General features: G+C 50.4%; 1 protein-coding gene across 3 annotated transcripts; it reads left to right on the plus strand.

Moving 5' to 3' along the window:
- Positions 1-5,348: 5,348 nt before the first annotated feature.
- ADCYAP1 (adenylate cyclase activating polypeptide 1) lies at positions 5,349-12,849 on the plus strand. Of its 3 annotated transcripts, none has more exons than XM_054060728.1 (6): positions 5,349-5,457; positions 6,724-6,831; positions 8,673-8,807; positions 9,244-9,339; positions 10,073-10,210; positions 11,963-12,849. In XM_054060728.1, exons 2-6 carry the CDS (start codon positions 6,731-6,733, stop codon positions 12,162-12,164), a joined length of 672 nt encoding a protein of 223 aa, XP_053916703.1. In that variant the 5' UTR covers positions 5,349-5,457; positions 6,724-6,730; the 3' UTR covers positions 12,165-12,849. The 3 variants fall into 3 exon arrangements, with proteins under 3 accessions (XP_053916703.1, XP_053916702.1, XP_053916704.1); XM_054060727.1 differs by lacking the exon at positions 5,349-5,457 and adding an exon at positions 6,181-6,454; XM_054060729.1 differs by lacking the exon at positions 5,349-5,457 and adding an exon at positions 6,194-6,454 and having other exon boundaries at positions 10,073-12,105.
- Positions 12,850-13,299: the final 450 nt, after the last annotated feature.

A 13,299-nucleotide genomic window follows, 5' to 3' on the forward strand; every position in this document is an offset into this window, starting at 1 on the left:
GCCCTCCTGTGCTGCGACGGGATGCAGGAGCTCTCCCTGTTACTCACTACACACAAAATGGGAAGCTGAGCCATATGAAGGGCTCCCACGCTGACGGCAACTTTGGCTGTAGCCACCATGGACTGCAGCCCCATGAGGCAGCCGCTGCCCTGCAGGGTGCACGAGCCACCGAGGACGGGCTTCTATGCCTTACCAAATGTCTTTTCTCTTTTCCTTAATAAGACAGACTCTGTTATTCTCTCATCACAATATGCGCTTCTGATTGATATTTACCAGGCTCTGCGTGACCCATCTCCGTTGTCTTTAGCGTGGTTAATTGGAATTATTGAGTGGTGCCCAGTTCTGAGAGGATGGGATTCACCCCTGTTGGGATGGTCCTCACCTGCCCGCCCTAGCCCGCTTCTGCACAGCCTTGCTCCTGTCAGACCGAATTAAGCTGCGCTGTCAGGAGCCAGGGACCCTTCAACAGTTTTCCAGCACAAGCAATACCAAATTAGTATTTGGTAATAGGCTGCACACTGTTTTGTAATAAGAAAATATGGATGATTCTATTTATTCCCTTTTGCTCCTGTGATGATAAGAAGTGTTCTAATTCATTATTAATTTGTTCCAACTATTTCTGGTAAGTCTAAACTATGAATAACTTCAGCTATGCCATTAGCAATACCTCAAAACAACAGATGGATTTTAGATTCTGGACATAGGCACGTGGGAGTCCCACTGTTTCTAAAGGTGTACCCAAAATTCTGTCACATTTGGGTACAAAACCAGTACTTGCCGTTCACAGTGGGTTACAGCAACCTGGAACATAAAGATATCGTAGCCATTATTTGTCCAGTATAAATTATTGTATGTAGGCAGCATTCTGTAAGACTTGGTATACTCAATCTGCTTAAGGATTTACCCTCTCCGGAAAACCCAACCAAATGGAAAAGAGAGTGGGAATAGACCTGCTAGAACTGCTGCCAGTGCTAAAGGCTTTTATTCTGCCCTGTGGATTATCAAGATCTTTAGTGGTACATTGTAGGTTGCTGGCTTTAGTGTAGAGTACGCCTTTGGAATATTAAATCTTCAAAAGGTGATTTTTGTTGTTGTTGTTGTTTGCCTTTCATAATTTATTTCTCTACTTTTCATATATAAATGATTGATCAAAGAACCATTGCCAGAAAGCATCAAGGAAAATTTTTTCTTCTCTTGCAGAATATGAATTTACTTGGATGAAAGACAAGAAGTTATAAATGTATCTATTGGACATCCAAGTAAATTATCTGCCACATGCACAGCGTGGCAGCGTGGTGGTACCTCCTTGTAGAACAGAAGTCACTGTTTGGTCTTTCATTCACCTAGAAAGTGCTTTTCATGCTGTTGTATTTGGATGGAAACAACTGAACAACTCTTCCTTTGCCTCTGTGTTGTTGTAGTCATCTGGCTTCATTTACTGAAAAGGGGGAGGAGGACACCCACAACTTAAGATCGAACACTGAGCAGCTGTGTGGGCAATCCTGCAAGACACTCACAACCCACTGGCCTTGTCTCTCACCATAAGCAGGGGCAAGAGCAGGATGACTGCACTCCTGATGCTCCCATGCTACTGCCCCAGAAAATATTGTCCTACCTCCTCACTTCAGAAAAGAAAAGAAAAAAATTGCCAGCCCTTTTCCTCAGAGTGCATTTGCTTAAGTATGTTTTTTTCCAAGCTGTTTGCTTGGAAATATAATTTAGGTGATAAAAGGCAGTAAGGAATTATCCGGAAGATCTTCACAAAATCTTTGCTCATGCCTGGTGGTCTCCTGCAAAGGAGCTGGCGAGGGTCTCAGCCACCAGGCAAGGCTTGCCTCTCTCATGTTTTGAGAGACTTGCGGTCCCAGTACTGTCTCTGGTTGTCGCTCTCTATTTTCTCCATAGTTTGTACCTCCTGCCCAGAACACCCCTAGGTGAGCAAGCTCTTTGTTTGCTTTGCTTTTTTTTTGTTTGCATTTTTGAGAAAGAAAAAATAATCCTTTTCTGTACCGGCAGAAAAACATGTGCCCTTTCATGATAAAATTACATATTCCTGATCCATCAGTCTTCCAGGTTTATTCTATGTCTTGAGAGAGTTGTGGTCCCAGTACTGTCCCTGGTTGTTGCTCTCTATTTTCTCCATAGTTTGTACCTCCTGCCCAGAACACCCCTAGGTGAGCAAGCTGTTTGCATTACAGCATTGCTCCTTCAGTCTGCGACAGACATGAGAAAGCACGCAGATGTGTGTGCTTTCTGCATTGTGCCAAAACATTTCATTGCTTTTACTTAAAGAAAGCACAAGAAGGGACACTTTAATAAAAGAAAAACAACCCTGTGAGTGAAACACTTCAGCTCTCTCTGTCCTGGATTTGATTGCAATCTACCCTTTCTGGCCTCTGCCGTGGGTGCCATGTCTCAGCTGGAATTGCTGAAATGCCTGCGGACCCCTGATTTCCCCTGATTGAGCTTTACTAATGCCTGTTCTTCTGCCAGAAAGTCCCTGATTAGCTGTCATCAGATGATCACAGCCATACCTGAATGACTTTATTGATGAGTTAGTCTCCCCTCTGACCAGTCCATCTTTCCAAGGAGCCAGATCTCAGGGAGAAGGAGGCTGGAAAGCAGAGAAAAGATGAAGGCTGGCATTACATTCATAAAGCTGATGTAGATGTGTGCTTATCGGCACACTAGTCTGCACTGGGTTCCCCAAACCATCCCCACAAGAAAGGAAGTCCAGGTAAAGATAACAAGAAGATAGATGATAAACTCATGGGGGTGGGGAGGTGGGAGATGCGGAGGAGTGATGCTGGGCTGGCAGGATTGTTTGCTTTTTGAGAAAGAAAAAATAATCCTTTTCTGTACTGGCAGAAAAACATGTCCCCTTTCATGATAAAATTACATATTCCTGATCCATCAGTCTTCCAGGTTTATTTTAAAATACGCAGCTAAGGTGGGACATATTGAGAAAATACAAATATAGTGGCTGGACATCCCACAAGTGTGCATGAGATATCATCTGGCTTTACGGACCAATAAAGTTCCTGGCAGTTTGATAGACTACTCCTGGTATTTTTTATATAAATATGCATAATTATTAAGAAAAAAAAGGGGGGGGGGGGAATTTTCAGTGGAGACGATACCCACCGTAGTACACCATGAAATATGTCCCTTCAAATTAAACCTACGGCACTGGGTTTTAGAGTAGTCAGTCCTAGTCAAGCTTAACAAGGCTCAGAGTATGTAAGCTCCCCTAGAATACCTGTAGAATTATAATGCTGTAGTTAATAAAACAGATATTTAAAATAGCATAGTCAGGTAGATTAAAAGGTCTAATTTGAGCTGGTAGGAGAAAGATGAAGGAAATTCTGCCAGTGAAAAACTTACTTTTCTGCCTTCAGAGTTTGCCTTCAGATGCTGCCTTCAGAGTTTGCCTTTAAGGCAAGTATTATAAACCTGAAATCCCTCTCAGCTTTGAAATGACAGAGTTATCTAGAAATGTACTTATACGTGGAGATCAGATTTAAACCTTTACTTATTTACCTTGAACCCGAATCATCATATACATATTCACATTGCGCACACACCCCCTACGTGAAGTAGACTGAGACGCTAGGAGACTTTTATCGGCATGAATCATGTGTGACTTACTCACTCACCCTAAAAATGAGAGCCTGAAAGCTGTATTTTTCGCAAACTGTCCTGACATCTTTCCTGCGTCTGCAGTAACACAAGGGTGGCACCGGGCCGCCACGTGAGGTCTGGAGCTTCATGACTGTTTTAAGTAATCTGTATCTCTGCGTTGCTGATGCCCTGGAACTTTCTGTAAGGATCTGTAAGAAAAGTGGGAAAGGAGAGGAGTAAAGGAGGTTTAAACAAAAAGTAGCCGAAAGAAGCTTTTCTAAAGTGAAAACAGTCACAGCTGTAAAATCTGTTGCCTGTGATTCTGGTCTCTTTGGAAAGAGGGAATAGTTCTTTCCTGTTCTTTAGGCTGAGTTAGTGATCCAAGCCTTACAAATCGAAGTTATCCACCCCAATCCCTGCCGTGCTTGTTTCTAGAAAAGCCCACATTTACACCTGCTGTCACACCTTCATTGCAAAGGAAACAACAAAACCCCACAGTCCCCCACAAACCCAGTGCTGGGGCAGCTCCGGGAGGCAGAGCCCAAGTCTTCCCCATGTCACCTGCTTTCACAACCCCGTCTGGGACTGCGACCACACTCCGTCCTCAGGCAGGGCGGACGGGGCACCCCCTTGGCCCTTCGACGGCGGCTCCGCGGCGGGAGCGATGCTGCCCGCGAGGTGGCGCCCTCCGCTCACGGACGATCCGCGCTGGCGCTGCACGCGCCGCTCCCCGCGCTCCGGTGCGGAGCGCGGGGAGCGGCGCGTGCAGCGCCAGCGCGGATCGCGGATGTCCCATCCCGGTCCCCTCTCTTACCAGGGTGTTTCCCCTGTCCTATCCTCCCGGAATAACAATTGGGATAACAGCGTCCTGCTGCGCGACGAGTCCTTTTTCCCCGCCCCGGTGGCATTTTCTACGGGAATAATTCATTCACGTTAATTTTCCTTTATCTCCGGAAAAATTCTGAAACCTTAAATGACCGTAATAGGAATGTAATTGTATGGTGTGGTTTTTGTTGTTGTTGTTTTTTTTGAGAAATCGATGTGGGCTCCAATAACTCATCTAAGCACGTTACACCGAACCCATTCAAATAGGAAACAGGAGAACTAAATTATTGCTGCTTCCTGAACTCTCTGCTTATGATCCCAATAATTAAAATGTGCAGTAATGGCTCCTTGCAGCCTGTATTTCTTTGGGTAATTCTCGGAAATGAACGGATGATTTTCGACCGCGGAGGGAGGAGAGCGCGGAGACGAGCGCAAACGCAGCGCCTGGGGGTCCGCGCCCGACATCACTTAGGGGAAAATAACCCTGGCGGGCGGGAACTCCCCAGAGAAGGGATTTCCCTCCCAGTCCCTCCGGCAAATCAACTTTTTTTTTTTTTTTTTCCTTTTTCCTTCTCTTACCCCCCCTTCCTTTTTTTTCTTTTTCTTTTTTTTTTTTTTTCCTCATGCAGTCCTCTCCCCTCCCGCTCTGTCGCGCATCTGTCTCTGCACAAGACGGAGAAGGGAGACAGTCGATCCAAGGGGATGGGGTCGGATCCGCGCCTGCGGCACACGCGGGGCTGTTGCGGAGCTGCTGGTTTCCCGAAGGGAGCCTTACGTCATGAGAACAATATTAAAAATCCCTAAAAAAAATAAAAATAAAGGGGGGGGTAGTTGCTCAGGAAAAAAAAAAAAGGCAATAATAATAATAAAAAAAGGCACGCCTATTTGGTCCCGCGGAGAGACGCGGAGCAAAGCCGCGGGGGAGTCCTTGAAGTCTGGGGTCCTCCATCCCACCTCAAACCGCCCTCCTCCTCCTGGTCCCTTCCCACGGCGGGTAGAAACTTGACTGTGGTGAGCATCCTTTTAGGTTTGTGGGATGGGTTGATAAGGGGTTTTGTGTGCTGCTGTTTGGGTTTGTTGTTGGTTTTTTTTTTTTATTTTCCCCTAATGTTTTTTTTTGGGGGAAAAGTGTGAGTTGGTGTTTATGAGAAGCTTTATGACTCCTGATAAGCTCATCTTTGAGGACGACACAGAATTGTGTTCCTTGAGGAATTGGGGTGGTGACGTCTTTTCTGATACCCGATTATTACGTGACTGGGGGGGGGGAAAAAAAAAAAAAAAGGCATTTGATTCATGAATAAAAATCCGGACACCACCACGGGGGCAACAAACAATATTGCCCGTCCTCAAAGGTAACAAGCAGGCAAATGTTTACGAAGAGGGCTCTTGCTGAAGCGGGGTGTTTGCAAAGATTTTGTTGCTAATTGCGTATCAGACGGAAGGCTGCGGAAGGCTGGTCAAGTTTGGAGCCACCGAGCAGGAAGAGAAGAAGAGGAGAAGGCTGAAGGCGCTCAGTGAGGGGAGAGATCTGGGCAAGACAGCATCGCACGCAGCCAGCCCGCGGCTCGCCGCCTCCGCTCCCTCCCGGGCTCGCTTGCTCTCTTCCCCCTTCCCCTGCGCTCGCTTCTCCGGCGATATCTCGCTCCATCCCTTTCTCCTTCCCTTGCAGACTCCACTCCAGATCTGTGCTGCTGCCTGCAAACTTTTTTCCCTTTATCTTTTTTTTTTTTTAATTTTTTTTTTTTTTTGGAGTGGATTTCCCTAAAACCACCAAACAACTAACCGCTGCTTTTGTGTCTTCTTCATCCCGCGGGTCCTTCGCCCATCGGAAAGGCGATGCCACGAGTGTTTTAACTCTTTTCGGCCGCAACTTGGGAGACAGCTCTGTTTCCCTTCCCCTCCCCCCCCATTTGGGGTCTTTTTTTTCTTCATAATTTTTTTTTTTAAAGACCTGCCTTTTTAGTTTCGCAGCCAAACGCTCTTAGTGCCGGTTGTTTAGAGTTTAATGGTAAGGACACGAGGTGGCTCGCCGGGCCTTCCCGCAGCGCTCCCGGGGCGGGCAGGCGGGCGGGCACCGACGGGGCGGGCGGTGGCAGGGCTCCGCGCATCTCCGCGCCGGAATCCGGCTGCTCAGGGCGCTTGTCCCCAGGGGCAGAGCTCCCTCCCTCCCCCGCAGGCTCGGCCAAGGGGCTTTGTGGGTCGTGGGGTATTTTTTTCCTTTTTTTTTTTCCTCTTTTTTTTTTTTTGACAGCGGTTTTGCTTTTCCCTCCCGCACAGAGTGGCAATGTGTAGCAAAGCGATCCTAGCACTCCTGGTCTATGGCATAATAATGCACTGCAGCGTCTACTGCTCACCTGCGGCCGGACTTCAGTACCCGGCGCTCAGGTAGGTCCGTCCTCCTCCCCGGGGGCTCCGCCGGGACCCCTTCAGGCCCTCGCTGCCCCGGCTTTGCTAAAGGCAGGGGAATCTTAGCTGGGAGGGAAGTGGAAGGGGATGGGGAGTCACCAAACGAACCCCGCTCCACTTCGGCTCTGCGCCCACCCGCTCCGCCCCGAGCGAGAAGTCGGCGGGAGGGTCAAAGAGGGAGGGGAGTCCCCCCGGCTGCTACCCTGTTTTCCCCCAGGGCAGCTCCCCGGGATCCCGCCGCATTTAACGCCTTGTCCCCAGAGAGGCCGGGGACATGCTCTGTTTTGTCCTGGCCAGGGTGGGCCGGAGTCCCGGCTGCATCTCGGTGGGGACCAGCAGCTCCCCCCTGCCCCGCACGGAACTCGGTCGCTTTCGGTTGCCCGCAGCTCGCCCGGGGCGAATGGCGAGCGTCTCCTGTCCGTAACGGGGGGAGCGGGGAACGGGTGAGCCACGGGCTGCAGGCGCGTGAGAGCTGTCATGGTTCGTGGAGCAGCATCGGAGCCGACAGGGGTTCGGTCTGCTCCCCTGTTTACCTGTCTGTGTGCGACCTCCAGGAGGAGAACGGTCGGGACAAGGTTGTTCGGTTTGCTGTGTCTGTTCGGAGTTGTCTCCCTGGGCTCCAGCGCAGGCTGAGGCCCGTGCTGCCCCTTCCCACACGGGATCCGGGGGCGTTTTGGACCACGCTGTGTTTCGGACAGGAGGAGGGGACCCCTGGAAACGTGGGCAAGAGCGACTTTCCCACGCTGGGCCTTGGCTGGGGTCGCAGGATCCCCGGTGCGGGACGGCCGCTGGCAGCCCAGTCCCGCCCTGCTTGTCGCCTTGTTGGGGCGCCCGGTGTTGTTTGGCTTAGGGGGAGTTTCGGGCTCGGTGCGTGGCTCCTGGCGCGGTGCGGGGGTGCCCTGAGGGGTGCCCGGCTGCGAGTGGAGGGCGACTCCGAGCGCTCGGGGCTGTTAGAGGAGAATCCCGTTTTTGGGGGCCGTTGTGTCCTTGCACGAACCGGGACCCCGTCGAGGCTGGCTCGGAGCATCCCCCTTCGCCTGCCCGGGCAGGGGGTGCTGCGGGGCAGCGGGCTCGGTGGCCTGTGGGGCCATTAGCCGGCAGCAACGCCGCTCTTTTCATTCAAGCGCCTGAATTAGCAGGAGTGAAACACTTTAGCGGCATCTATTATTAATACCTCCACTAAAGCTCACAGACAAAAATAGCTGCCTGTAACGTACAATGACCTACATCGACTGCAGAGAGGGAGGCAGAGAGCGGCGGGGGGGAGGGGGAGCTTGAGGAGGGGGGAAGATCTCAGGGGGCAGAGGCGCCATCGAACGAAAAACAAGAGGGGAAGCCGCCCGGCACCCTGGCCCGGCGGGCGCTGCGGGGAGGAGCGGGGCGCGGCCCCAGCCCCGGCGGCTGCCTCCCACCGCCCCCATCTCCGCCGGAGAGGCTGCTTGGCTCCCGACCAGCTCCTGGCACAGAAACGCGCGCGTGTGCGTGTGTGTGTGTGTGCGCGCGGCAGCCTGGGCGTGCGTGCGCTCCGCTCGGGAAGCACCAAGCCGTGTTGGTGGCAGAGAGGGGCTGACTCTCGGGCCGAGGAGGAATGGGAGGGATGTTTGGGGCTTTTCTCGGAGCACGTCTGACGGCGGGTGTGTTCCCTCCCCCGTGGTCCTGCCCCGCGGAGGAGGTGGAGGGCGGGGATGGGGAGCGGGCGGGAGCAGGGAGGGATGGGGGCAGGTGGACGGGGCTCCCGGGGGTTGGGCACCGGGGCGGCGGGCAGCCGAGTCCCCCGCGGAGCCCGGCTGACTCCTTCCCTTTGCCGCTCTCGTTGCCAGGCTGGAGGATGAAATCTACGACGAGGACGGGAACACCCTGCAGGACTTCGCCTACGACCACGAGCCCCTCGGTATAGCGAATCCGTCCTCCGTGATCGGCGAGATGTACACTTTGTATTACCCACCGGAGAAGAGGTAACTGCGATTCGCGGGAATTTTGAGCCAGGAGCAAAACGGATCTCTCCGAACCAATTGGGAGAAAAAATAATAATACCCAACGAGCCAACAGCAACCAAAAAAAAATGGAAAAAAAAATTATATAAATCCCGAAACCAAACAAACAGACACGCTGCCCGGGTCCCGGTGCCCAATTTAAATCCTATAAGAAATGGGAAATCCTCCTTACCTCCAGCAGCGGGAGGGAGCAGGGGAGCCGCCCGCGGCGGGCAGGGCTAGCGATGCTCCCGCAAACGGAGCAGAAATGTCCGGGCAGCGCGGAGCCGAGCGAGTGCGGCGGGGAGGGGGTGGGGAACGGGGGTCCCGGGGGACTAGGGGAGGGATGGTCCCGGGCTCCCGCACCCCGGCTGCAGCCGGGCCTCGCCGCTCATCCGCGGGTCTTCCCTCCGCGCAGGCACGCCGATGGGATCTTCAACAAAGCCTACAGGAAACTCCTGGGCCAGTTATCCGCCAGGAAATATCTGCACTCCTTGATGGCCAAGCGGGTCGGGTAAGGGTTTCTGCTCTTTCTTCCCTGCGGTGGGCGTTGGTGCGGCTGTAAACGGAGGCGCTTGGAAGGCCGGGGCTGGAGGGAACAAAGCTGCCCCGGCTGCGGCTGGGAATGTGTTGCGATGACGGTGAGGTTGGAGGGGGATGCTCCGCAATCCTCAGCCGCCCCCGCCGGCGGCTCCCAGCCCGCTCCCGGCTGTCAGCGCAGGCGTTCACAGAGATTTGTTTGATTTAATACGCTCGGGCATTGTATATATATATATATATATGTATATATGTCGCTATAATTTGCAATCGGCCGATTCAAATTAAGAAGTTGGGCAGCTCCCCCGGTCTCCTGGGGGAGGCAGCCTGTCGGAAGCGACGACCGAGGGCTCAGCTGAAGCGGGGAGAAGGGCTGGGCTGCAGCCCTGCGCACCCCCAGGCGCCGGGCGGGGCTCCCCGGTGCCACCCGCAGCCCTTCGGCAGAAGGGAACACGTTTAATAAAGCCCCGAGGGGGAGAAGCTTTCCCTGCCGGAATGAATAATTCATAGCGGGGAGATATTGTGTCTCTAACCTCCGCGCATCGCGCCTGGAGCGGGTTTGGGCGCGGCCTTTGTCTCCTCGCGCATCTTCCGCGCAACGTGTTGCGCCGCGGGGACGCGGGAGGGACGGCGGGGAGACGGGGCAGTGGGTGGTTGGAGGGGGTCGGAGCGGCCCCGGTTGATGCAGCTGTGTTTCTCGGTGCTTGCAGCGGTGCCAGCGGCGGCCTGGGGGACGAGACGGAACCGCTGACCAAGCGGCACATAGACGGCATCTTCACGGACAGCTACAGCCGCTACCGGAAACAAATGGCTGTCAAGAAATATTTAGCAGCCGTCCTGGGGAAAAGGTATAAACAAAGAGTTAAAAACAAAGGACGCCGAGTAGCGTATTTGTAGCGATGAGTAACCAGCCACTCCTGTGTACACAAAGTCCTGAGAGAGAGAGAGAGAGAGAGAGAGAGAGAGAGACCCAACAACAAAAAAATCTAAACAAAAACAAAAGTCATTTCCAAACTGACTGAACAATCACCGCTCCTGTGTTATCTAAACATGTATTTATGTATGAAGTAAAGCCATTAAATGAATATTTTGATAATAATATTGTTTTTCTTTTGTACAAAAGCACTAGAGAAACGCACAGATCTACTTTGTGGACCAATCATTAAGTTATATATAATATATAAATATATATATATAAATACTACTACGAATACTAAAGAACAATTCTTCATATAAAGCCTGGAAAAGAACAAGAATTCGCCTGAGCTGTTTATGTTTTTATATAAAATAAATAGAAAAAAAGGACAATCATTGTTTTGAATATCACTCCTATTTTTATAACGGAAATTGAAAGGATAGTATTTTTATCCGCGACAGGGTCGAAGACATTAATTTTCACCATTTGCTACTGTACATAGGGAAGGATGCCCTGCTCCCAGGGGATTATGAGGAAAATGATTTGGGAGAATTGGTGAAGCAGATTCTTCCCCCGGTGAGTCTCAAGGCAGGCTCCTTTGCCACTAGCCTCTCCGAAGGGGCAGCGTCCCCTTGCCTCTAGAATTCGATTTTTTTTCCTCCTGCTTTCTTTGATTCCAGTTGTATCTGTATTAATGTCTCCTCAGACAATGAGCTGAGAGAATAATTCTCTTGGAAAAACAACAGCTCGATCCAAAATGTGCACCTCTGTTGCCTATTGGAGGGAGAAATAGTTTAAAACAACAAAAAATCAAAACAAAAAAAAAAAAAACCCAACCCCAAACCCCTAAATCCCAACCCAGCAGCAAGGATAGTAAGTACTAAGCCCCGTGCAGCGCTTTTCTGGCTGGCCGGGCAGAGTTGTAGAACAAAGAGAACGTAGAGACAGGACCCGTTTGGAAAGAGTGGGGAAGTGAGTGGGGGCGGCCCCCCGGTACCGGAGCCGGTACCGGAGCAGGAGCCGCAGGGTCGAGAGAAGACGAGGCAATCCCACCTCCGATCCGCTACCCAACTGCCCCGCGCAGCTCGGTACTGGACCTGGATGCAAAGTACAGTGTGTTACTCTCCAGTGCTGTCCATGCTTCTCATCATGTGTAACGAGCAGGGTTCTCGCCTTTGCGGTTTTCGGTCAGAGTTGTTTTTTCTTTGATTTTTCTTTTTTAAATTTTTTTTTTTCTTTTCTTTTCTTGTAGACCTTCCCGCCTCTCATTCTCTCTTTGCACTTTTCCGAGCTCTGTTTAACCCACCTGACTCACCTTTTTGGGTTATGTTTTTTTTTTGGGAAAAAAAAAAAAACCTTAAAAAAGATTGTGAACGCTCTCTCACTCCTTTGTTCTGTTTTATGCAAGCTCTTATTGTACAAGTTTAGGAACCCCTGTTGTAGCTACCACTAAAGAATTATGCACTACTACGAAAGTTTTTGTTCCTTGTTTATTGAGTTTGGAGGTAAAATGTATTTTTCTACATTCTGGCTTATTGCTTAGTAAAATTTATTTCATAAAACAAACTTTTGTCATAAAAGAATGTGTAGTGTTCACCTGTGGTCCGGTTTCTAACGAGATAAACCATTTTCACCTCATCTCTCTATGTACGGACTCCTATCTTACCTTCCGCCCGGGGGACAGTAACGCAGCAGCGAACCCGCCCCGTCCCTCCGCCCGGGCAGGTGGCGAAGGAGGACACGTAGGTACCTGCTTCCTTCCAGCTCACCACACAAACCTTAGAGGAGTCTTTCCAAAGACACAAAAAGAGCCCCGCATCCAAGACGTCGGGAAGAAACCCCTCCCCCCTAAAAAAAATTACAAACCAACGACTAGTCGCCGGTAAAAAAACCTCCTTACCCTGCCGGGCAGAGCCTCCGGCCGCCGGCGAGGAGAGAGAGGAGCGGGCAGAGCCCGGAGAGGTGCGTAGGAGCTGCCGGCACTGCTTGTCGGGCTTGCCCGGTTGGCTGCGGAGCCGGTCCCGCTGCCCCGGCAGCTCCGCCCGCCCCGCCGGTCCTGCCCCGGGGGTGCCGCTGATGCGAGGCTCCGTGGGCTGGGAAACACACACACGCGGGGCGCAGTTTGCAGCTTTCGTGCCTTCTCTTCACCTTGTAAATCGCCACGAGTTTCACGGATGGCTATTTAGAGCCCTACGATGCTGCAACACATCGGCTTGCGTTTTAGTCGTAACTACTTCTGTTCTTTGGCAATGGGCAGAGTTTGCTGTGTTTGTGTCGGCTGTGGTATAATGACATAGGGCTCTCTTGACGTTTTATTTATGACCTTTTCAGTTAGAGTTCAGTGGCTAGTCGCAAGCATTATGAAGTGATCGCCTGGGTTATTATCCTTTGTATGAGTTTAGTTTTTTTTTGTTCACAAACGCCAACGGCCTTACTAAAACTTGAGCAGATTTGAGATACAGTCATAGTTTAGGTAGATGTTAGTCTTGGACAACTTATTTTGTGTGCAAATGAATATAAAAAGAACTTAAACAAAGTATTATTACACACATGATATCTATAACTAGGACTTTGATAACTGTTATATAAAGTGTGTAAAGTTTGTATTAATAAATTTTTGTAAACAATGCAACTTCGTCTAATGTTTGGGGGAGAGAAATCTAGAAGTGAAAGCTGCATTTCATTTATTTTTATTTTATTTTTAAATTGGTTAATTTTTAAGCAGCATTCTTCTAACTTTTCGTGCCTGGGATATCTTTTTATTAAGTCTCCACATTTTATCATCAAATAACCCCTTAACATTTTTAGTGATGGTTACTCCTCCGTTTGAGCAAATTAATCAGAACTGCTAAAGTAAAAAAGCCTAGTTCCACACACACCAGCTCAATAATACTCTCTAAAATATGCAAACCAAACCAGTTGGTGCTTATCGTCCATTCCTCTAACAATTCCTGTGCTTAGAAGCTGGTTATTTTCAGTGGAATCGGTATGTTTAATCTTCACCTAATCTGATTTTAATGA

This window comes from Cuculus canorus, chromosome 2 (assembly GCF_017976375.1).
Source record: "Cuculus canorus isolate bCucCan1 chromosome 2, bCucCan1.pri, whole genome shotgun sequence".
Lineage (NCBI taxonomy): Eukaryota > Metazoa > Chordata > Aves > Cuculiformes > Cuculidae > Cuculus > Cuculus canorus.

Bases quoted from the DNA above. Each gene is read 5' to 3' on its own strand.
- ADCYAP1 (XM_054060728.1), top strand. From the start codon at position 6,731: ATGTGTAGCAAAGCGATCCTAGCACTCCTGGTCTATGGCATAATAATG. The intron at 6,832-8,672 runs GTAGGTCCGTCC...TCTCGTTGCCAG, and splicing joins CTTCAGTACCCGGCGCTCAG to GCTGGAGGATGAAATCTACG. The intron at 10,211-11,962 runs GTATAAACAAAG...CCCGGGGGACAG, and splicing joins GCAGCCGTCCTGGGGAAAAG to TAACGCAGCAGCGAACCCGC.